At 41.6% G+C, this 9977-nt stretch overlaps 1 protein-coding gene across 1 annotated transcript in view; it reads right to left on the bottom strand.

Annotated features, from left to right (window-relative positions):
- Nucleotides 1-757: 757 nt before the first annotated feature.
- LOC115128600 (E3 ubiquitin-protein ligase TRIM71-like) overlaps nucleotides 758-9977 on the bottom strand; it is a 56048-nt gene continuing 46828 nt past the window's right edge. Inside the window, exon 9 of the mRNA XM_029658566.2 lies at nucleotides 758-9175. Coding sequence (XP_029514426.2) covers nucleotides 8657-9175 — 519 coding nt within the window. The 3' untranslated portion in view covers nucleotides 758-8656. The remainder of the gene's footprint in view (nucleotides 9176-9977) is intronic.

Genomic DNA, 9977 nt, shown 5'->3' with positions numbered 1-9977 from the left:
CTGATCCCCCGTGGGAATCAAACCCACAACCCTGGCGTTGCAAGCGCCACGCTCAACCGACTGACCACACGGGACCTGGATGCTAGTTTGATGGATGACGATCTACTCCGCTGCACCATCAGAGAGTTCTAGAAGCCCAATGTTCCTTTCTATTCTTGTTTTCCAAGAACTCCACTAAATCAGTTACATATATGAGCATTTCCCAAAAGCTTTCTGAATGGAGATACAGGGAAAATGAATGGTTTATACATGACTGTGCAAGAGAGAGAGAGAGATGAGATTAGTAGCACAGCCTACATACATCCATAATAATATGACCTTGAACGCATGCAGCTCTGTCCCCTGCAGCACAACAGGAGAGGGTACCAGAGTTCAAGGATCGCTTCGAACAAGAATGATACTAACTCTTACACAACGTAGGAGCTCAGTTGAGTTGATGAGATTTCTGTCTTCATTTTGAGCAATGCAAACAACAACTGCAAACAACTGAGCAAACAACAACTGCAAACAACTGCAAACCAAGGAGTTGGTCCGATGTGGTCATTGTCCTCCCCGTTGCTTCAGGAACAATATAGGAGCAATAGAGGCACAAGAGGACATTTATTTCCAAAAGGGGTGAGATTCCTCCATGAGTGTTTGTGAAGGATATTCTTTCATTATAATAAACAATAAATAATCATAACAATGGTCAAACTTTCTCACTTAATCATGAGATAGCTTGCAATTTATGAGAAAGAAAAAGAGCTCCAGACAGAAATCAAAGAAATACAAGTTTATTTAAGTGTAAACCAAATAACTGCATAGGAAACGTTTAAAGTCCACAGAAGACAGAGTGTAGCAGGTAACCGATATATTATAGTCTACTTTGCCATATTTAGACTGAAGACCTGACATCGGCACTTCCACACCAACCACAGTGTGAAAGGGGGAAACACACAAACGCACACAGGTATGCGCATGCACATACACACACGAAAGTACACCAACACAAAACACTCATGGATGTGCGCCCCCACACACACACATATAGAAGCGCCAGCAGCACCCATCTAAACTTGGCTGGTCCCTGCCTTCCTCCTACCTCGTGGACTGAGAGGAGAATACATTCAGTGGATTTCTGTTCAACAACACGATGCAGCGCACAAACACACACACACTACCTGCCTGCACACAGGATACAAGACAGAACAGGGTCAAACTATTTTAAGACACAGCCACTTCTCTAGCCGTTAACTCCTTGTTTTATCTAGACAACTTGTTAGGACAACTCCTTGTTAAAAGATGTGATGTTGAATTAGCTGTGCATTACTAAGCCCTGGAGGAATAGGCTTACAAAGAGTCTAAGTGTTGATAAACTGAGACTTAAAATTCTTAAAGATGCCATATTGTCACAAAAGCTCTATGACAGTAACATTCTAAATTGCAACTCAGTGGAACATCATTGGCATGGAATATTGGATGACAATGTGGCATCCGTTCTAATTCTCCAGAGTCTGATTGGTTGGTAGTACAGTATCAGTCCTGTCCTGTGTTCCTGCTAGCAACGGATAGGGTGTGATCAATAATCAACATGAACTCCCAACAAACCCTTTTCTTTAAAAAGAAATACATTCCAAAAGGGTCGCAGAGAGTCGTGTGGTCTGGAGTATTTGTCCTTTTGTGTTAATCAAACAATTGAAAAATGAAACAAAAATAAAACATGAAAATAAAAGAGTACATTTGAGGGAGATTATCTAAAAAGCCCCCCAAAAATTATACGGTTCTTTTCCAGATTGAAAACTAATGTGTACTATGCTAAACGGACACACACATAGAAGTTTTGGTCGCGTTCCAGCCCGTCTTTACCACAGTCGTGCTGCACATCTCACAAAGCCTGTAGAGGTGTTTAAAAGCACAGGAACCATATAGAAATCTCATCGTTTGCACAGCGCGAATGCAAAACAAGAATGTCCTGAAACGTGACCAATGAGACCAGTACTGAGGTCATAACAGAAAGGTTCACTACATTATCACAAGGGGGGACATGTTTCACTGTGACACCCACATCACTGGGGAGACATGTTACACTGTGACACCCACAGGGTAGGGACATAGAACTACCTGAGTTTATTTTATTTTTTATCTTTCAATTTTTTTTCATATTTTTCTTTTCTTTAAAGATGATACAGTCATTGACAGAGGTCTAAGACCTTGCAGACTTTCCAGCTGGTGCAGTTTCACTTTTAAAAACGTCTCTTCTTTTTATTTTCTCTTAATGCTAAGAGAGGCCTGAAACAAAATGGTGGACAGAACCACAGGGGCCAATAAAACCCCCGCCCAACAGGAGTACAGGCGACCAATCACATCCTCCGAAGACATCACCACACTTCCCGGATATCATTGAGGGGGAATCAAGCGATTCTAGCGATGCTAGGCAGCTAAACTTGTCAATAAACCTAGCTTCTTTTCACAGATAGTGTATGAGGTTGCAAAAAACACTAGAGGAGGGGGGGGTTTTAAAAAAAGCTGACTGTGCAGCTTTACAAGTTGTTGTTGTACTAACCGGCTCTGCTACATCTCTGTTTTAAGGGATGGCGAGTTGAGCTGTTTTTTTCCCCATCTCAGGATTCAAGACATGGCCAGTCGAGCACTGATTGGCTTCTGCAGAGCCTCTTGGTTACAGGAAATACATTCGCAAAGGTCAAAAGGTTAAATACATCCAATGTACTCCTAACACACACACATCTTTGGCTATATAATCATGATAAAATCATCAAAATCAGATTCAGTAACCCACCCATCTGAGTTTACAACACCCATTTATCTGTGAGACGTTGGTTCACTGTAGAGAATTTTGAAAGAATGCAACAAATGAAAATAAAAACAATGAACAAAACAGTTTAAAATACATGTTTTTCCTCTTTAAGAGTGAAGACCTAAGGATCTTAAAGATAGAATTTCCTGCAACTTAATTTTAAAAAAAGATTGATTTCCTGCAACTTAATTTAAAAAAAGATTGATGCAGACTACACATTTCATATAGTAATACTGAAACCCATCGACAGATCATATCGGTGAAGTGGTTGTGGGTTCTAAGCAGCAGGGCCTGGGGACTCCAACTCACTTGCCCTTTAATGTGCTAACGTCTCCACTGTATTAACATGTAATAAACAGGCTTATTAATGTGAAATAAACATCTTATTCACTCAATGTGTTCCTATACACCACAGTTTTGCTTTGTCAAAGAGTTTGACTTTTACACTCATCTCAAAATAAATTACTATCCTCCTCAACCAACACTACGCTAACTCTAAAGTCCACACTTGTAAATGTTCTTACTGAGGAGAAATGGTGTATTGTGCTGAAATTAGAGGTCATTCTTGTACATCTAAGGGGAGTAAGATGGAGGTCCTAACTCTTTAGAGAGAACACTCCCTCTCCCGCATGGCAACAAATGACAAGGGGTATCTTACATGATCATGTGCCTCTGACATCACTAAGACTCTAAGGCCAATCAGCCAACAGTGACATCACAATCACTCTCACTGTTGGACAATCAGGTTACAGCTCTGCTGATCTGCAAAATGAGGTAAAGCAAAAGGGGGCCAGCCCCCCTAAGTGCATCCAATCAAAGCACAGGGATCTGTCCCCAACTGCTTTGATTCGCTAAACACATACAGTGCCTTGCGAAAGTATTCGGCCCCCTTGAACTTTGCGACCTTTTGCCACATTTCAGGCTTCAAACATAAAGATATAAAACTGTATTTTTTTTTGAAGAATCAACAACAAGTGGGACACAATCATGAAGTGGAACGACATTTATTGGATATTTCAAACTTTTTTAACAAATCAAAAACTGAAAAATTGGTCGTGCAAAATTATTCAGCCCCCTTAAGTTAATACTTTGTAGCGCCACCTTTTGCTGCGATTACAGCTGTAAGTCGCTTGGGGTATGTCTCTATCAGTTTTTCACATCGAGAGACTGACATTTTTTCCCATTCCTCCTTGCAAAACAGCTCGAGCTCAGTGAGGTTGGATGGAGAGCATTTGTGAACAGCAGTTTTCAGTTCTTTCCACAGATTCTCGATTGGATTCAGGTCTGGACTTTGACTTGGCCATTCTAACACCTGGATATGTTTATTTTTGAACCATTCCATTGTAGATTTTGCTTTATGTTTTGGATCATTGTCTTGTTGGAAGACAGATCTCCGTCCCATCAGGTTTTCTTCCAGAATGGTCCTGTATTTGGCTCCATCCATCTTCCCATCAATTTGAACCATCTTCCCTGTCCCTGCTGAAGAAAAACAGGCCCAAACCATGATGCTGCCACCACCATGTTTGACAGTGGGGATGGTGTGTTCAGGGTGATGAGCTGTGTTGCTTTTACGCCAAACATAGCGTTTTGCATTGTTGCCAAAAAGTTCAATTTTGGTTTCATCTGACCAGAGCACCTTCTTCCACATGTTTGGTGTGTCTCCCAGGTGGCTTGTGGCAAACTTTAAACAACACTTTTTATGGATAACTTTAAGAAATGGCTTTCTTCTTGCCACTCTTCCATAAAGGCCAGATTTGTGCAATATACGACTGATTGTTGTCCTATGGACAGAGTCTCCCACCTCAGCTGTAGATCTCTGCAGTTCATCCAGAGTGATCATGGGCCTCTTGGCTGCATCTCTGATCAGTCTTCTCCTTGTATGAGCTGAAAGTTTAGAGGGACGGCCAGGTCTTGGTAGATTTGCAGTGGTCTGATACTCCTTCCATTTCAATATTATCGCTTGCACAGTGCTCCTTGGGATGTTTAAAGCTTGGGAAATCTTTTTGTATCCAAATCCGGCTTTAAACTTCTTCACAACAGTATCTCGGACCTGCCTGGTGTGTTCCTTGTTCTTCATGATGCTCTCTGCGCTTTTAACGGACCTCTGAGACTATCACAGTGCAGGTGCATTTATACGGAGACTTGATTACACACAGGTGGATTGTATTTATCATCATTAGTCATTTAGGTCAACATTGGATCATTCAGAGATCCTCACTGAACTTCTGGAGAGAGTTTGCTGCACTGAAAGTAAAGGGGCTGAATAATTTTGCACGCCCAATTTTTCAGTTTTTGGTTTGAAATATCCAATAAATGTCGTTCCACTTCATGATTGTGTCCCACTTGCTGTTGATTCTTCACAAAAAAATACAGTTTTATATCTTTATGTTTGAAGCCTGAAATGTGGCAAAAGGTCGCAAAGTTCAAGGGGGCCGAATACTTTCGCAAGGCACTGTATCTAGGATATAATGGTCCAATGACATTCTCCATCTATGACAGTGTCATTCTGATGCCAACTCCATTTGGCACCAAACTCTCACAGATATCTTTTTGGCACAATTCTCAGATCTGCATTATTTGGTTTCTCCATATGATTAAAAGGCATAATTCACCACACTTCTAAACAACCCACTCATGGACACAGTGTGAAGAGAAGGCCATTTGTAACTTGTAATTTCAAATTAAATGACAGGTGAGGTAACATGTATTAAATTGTGAGTTGAGGTAAAAGTAACATGAGGTATGTTAAAAAGTAAAGTAAAGTGAAACTAAGGTATACAGTCCATAAGAGAGACTTTATGTTTATAAGTTACTAGTCAACATACTTGAGAGGTAGGCCTATGTGTACTGTATGTAACATGAGGCATTTCAAGTGTGAGGTCAAATGTGTGCTGAGGTATATTTGCAAAATGACATTTGTATGTTGATGAGGTCTGAGAATATAGGTTCTGTAACAATATGTATATGCAAGTTACTGGTTGAGGTAGGCTACATTAGAATTGAGATACACATGAGTAAATGTGAGGAATATGAAAGTTGAGGTATATATATGTTGAGGTAAATGAAGAGATGTGTAAGTTGATGTAAATTAGGATGGAAAGTGCAGGCCTACTCTTTCCTCTGAGGTAAGAAGTTCAGTCAGCGACCCACTAATAGCGCCCATACCGCTAGGCTAGGATATGCTAAGGGAGTGGCTAACTTTACAAGGGAAAGGGGTATTTACAACCCCTCTAACAGTTCCACCTCAGAGGTGATAAATCAGGAATCTGTTAGCACTCAATGGTTGTGTAGGCTGAGATGCTAATGCTAATAAGGGATGCTAGTTATGAGTCATATGAGTTATGAGTCAGTGTCACGTTAACATAGGTGGTGATGCTAGACTGAAATCACACACATATACTCTTTGGTTGCTGTGCGATATGGTCTGGTTTCAGACCTTTCTACAACGTTCTCCTCAGACGTGGGCCTGAAAAGTACTTCAAAATCAAAGCTACATAAACCTATTGAGTTTTATATGGCTGGGATTCTTGTCTCAACAGGATGTTACAGTACTGTGTGAATGTTAATAATATTTCACCACAGTTGGCCCTATATTCCTCTTCTCCCCACCTGACTGTGATTGACAGCATTGACAGTGCTTTGAATGCATCTTTTTGGTGAGAGTTGGAGGGTTTTAGACCTCCAACACTAATGATTAAACAACAAAGTGTTTCTATCAATTTGTAGTTCTTTAGATGCCAAACCTACAGGTGGCCGTTGTGCAGAAATTCTATCTTTGGTTGACTCCACTAGCTGGGCTCTACCGGTATATACCTCCATCTTTTGGAGGTCAGGTCCCAGATTCACAAAACACTTCTTACTCAAAAACTTAAGAAGCTTCTTAAGAAAGAAAATAAGAAGTTCATAAGATAGTTCGTAAGTGCAATTCCTCAACAATATCTTAAGATGTAATGATTTTCATACGAACTTCTCAAATATCTTCTTACAAATCTTAAGATGTTTGTTGCTAGGGAACCATTTTAGCTATCTAGCTAGCAATTGCAATCATGTTAGCATATTTCTTACTGAGATTACTGTTCTAAAATATGGTCTTGGGTTTAAAATAATCAATACTGAAACTTTCAGATGAAGTTTGTGAGTGAATTAAACATGTTCAATTGCTTTTTAGATTTTCTTCTCTCATGGCCCTGAGTTTAAGACAATGGTTTAAAAACATTTCCAATAACTTTTTTTATGCACTTGTTCCGGAACACTCTCTCTCTCCAGCATTCCAGACTGGAAGTTAATAAATAGGGAGGGGCTTTGCAGTGACATCACAAGGGGATTAGATTCAATTCTAGGCCCCAAGAGCAAATCGGAATGCCCCACAAATCAACACACAATCCAACCCTGATCTCTTAATAGCTCTCACTGTTGTCGGTCACGTCCTGTGGACAGTTACTCAAGATGCTCTCTTTATGGAGGCATCGTTCTCCACCTGCATCATTCACAACAAGATGTCACTCCGACACGATTCCTAATCAATAACTGATACAACATCCTGATAACTCCAGATAAACTTCTGAAATACTTTGGTGGGCCCTCTGTTTCAGAGTAGACAAACACTCATTTTTTTTTGCATTTTCATTATTTTTCTTATACTGTATATAGATCCAGCATGCTTTGCTTAATCAACCATGAACATATTCCTGTAATACTTTGATGCCTGACAGGGGAATCAACAATAGTCAATTGATAATAGGATCATTTGGGACAATCTCCCCACAACAACGACTACCTCGTGATTCCAACAAATCATCAAACTGCATCTGTCCCAGTTCCGCTGCGATCTATAATCAATAAACTAGTAAAGCTTAAAGGAGATTCTTCTGATTCTACTGATCAGTTTTACCTCAACATCAGTCTCCTCCTGTGGCTTGAGCTAACTAACTAACTAACTAACTAACTAACTAACTAACTAACTAATTAACTAACTAACGCTGAATCAGTCTAAACAGGCTTGGCATTACATAAAACCCTCTCTTCTTCCTTTGACAGTGCCATGACACTACACATTGAGAGATGAGGGGGCAATTCTAAACAGAGATTTACTAACTAACAAGCTACCCTAAATCTAGATAACATAAAATGACACCACTGAACGCTCTAGACTACACTACAGGTCAGGTCGGGCTTCTATAACCAGAACTAAACATGCAGCGTAGAACTACAGCATCCGAGTGTCTCAGCAACAAAACACATTACCCAAGATGCACAGCATGAATCCTATTAATCCTGTGCAAATATATATATATATATAAAAAAAAAAAACATTTTTATGTTGCTCTTTAAATAAAATTCAGTATTGAGGTAGACTTTCTTTTCTTCTTTGTAAAACTTGACGGACTAGACCTCTGCTCGGAGAGTGTGAGTACATTCATAAAGAACTAGATGAGGTAGGTGGTGGAGCAGTGGGTTCAATATTTCAAGAAATGTGAGAAAAGTCCCTGAGATGGCGATTTGAGGAGAGTTTAGCGAGAGAGCTTTGAGCAGTTGAGATAGAAAAAATAGAAATTACGGATATCTTTTTTGTCACTTTCACTAATGATTATCAATCATCTTAGTGGTCCCCTTTGTCATACAGTATACCACAATCTGAAGCTAAATGTAAAGAAATACAAACAATAATCAACAAATCCGTTTTCCCTTAATTTCGTAATAAAGTATTTCCGTCTGCTCTGTTCATCTCTCTGTTTAAACTGTCCTCTCTGTGTGTCTGTCTGTTGATTCCTCCTCTCTTTTATTTCCTCTCCCAAACTGAGAAACAGAGAGCAAAAAAAGCGAGAAAAAGAACGAAAGAAAGCAAAAAGTTATTAGAACTCTTCAAAACTTGAGGATGCGGTTGTTTCCAAAATCGACGACCACGATGACTCCGTCAGGCGTCACGGCAACACCGGAGGGGCGGTCCATCTGTCCAAAGCCACTCCCTTGCATACCAAATTTACATAAGAAGTTCCCGTTGGGCTCGAATACCTGCACCCGGTGGTTCCTCGAGTCAGCCACGATGATCCGGTTCTCCTGGTCCACAGCCACGCCCTGCGGACGCAGGAACTGCCCGTTACCGGTTCCCTCTGAGCCCAAGAACCGGGCAGACTGGCAGTCCGGCCGGATCACCAGCAGACGATGGTTGTTGAAGTCGGTGACGACCAGGTGGTCCTCGTGGTTGAAGGCGACGCCGCGCGGTGAGTCAAAGTGTTTCCACAGAGCGCCTTCAAAGCCGTACTTGTTGATGAAGGACCCATCAGGGCCAAAGAGCTGGACACGGTGGTTCCTGGTGTCAGAGACCAGTATCTTCCCTGCAGAATTCACCGCCACATCCCAGGGGTAGTTGAACTGCCCGTTCTACAATAGAGTAGAGTGGAATATCATTATTAGTTCAGCTCTAAAGTTTGTGTGTATATACTGTAAGTAAGAGTGTGTGTGTGTGTGTGTGTGTGTGTGTGTGTGTGTGTGTGTGTGTGTATGTGTGTGAGAGAGAGAGAGAGAGAGACTGATTTCCCTATCCCATCTGGACAAGAGGAATACATGTGTAAGAATGCTGTTCACTGACTATATCTCGGCATTCAACACCATAGTACCCTCCAAGCTCATCATTAAGCTTGAGGCCCTGGGTCTGAACCCCGCCCTGTGCAACTGGGTCCTGGACTTCCTGACGGGCCGCCCCCAGGTGGAGAAGGTAGGAAACAACACGTCCACTTCCCAGATCCTCATCACTGGGGCCCCATAAGGATGCGTGCTCAGCCACCTCCTTTACTCCCTGTTCACCCATGACTGCGTGGCCATGCATGCCTCCAACAATTAGGCCTGTTTACCAACAATGACAACACAGCCTACAGGGAGGTGAGGGCCCTGGGAGTGTGGTGCCAGGAAAATAACCTCTCACCCAACGTCAACAAAACTAAGAAGCTGAACATGGACTTCAGGAAACAGCAGAGGGAGCACCCCCCCCATCCACATTGACGGGACCGCAGTGGAGAAGGTGGAAAGATTCAAGTTCCTCGGCGTACACATCACTGACAACCGGAAATGGTCCACCCACACAGACAGTGTGGTGAAGAAGGCGCAAAACAGCACCTCTTCAACCCCTGGAGGCTAATTTGGCTTGGCACCTAAAACCCACATAAACCTTTACAGATGCAAAATT

The sequence above is a fragment of the Oncorhynchus nerka genome, linkage group LG4 (assembly GCF_034236695.1).
Source record: "Oncorhynchus nerka isolate Pitt River linkage group LG4, Oner_Uvic_2.0, whole genome shotgun sequence".
Lineage (NCBI taxonomy): Eukaryota > Metazoa > Chordata > Actinopteri > Salmoniformes > Salmonidae > Oncorhynchus > Oncorhynchus nerka.
Note: the sequence above shows the minus strand (reverse complement) of the source record. Positions and strands in the feature narration are given on the sequence as shown.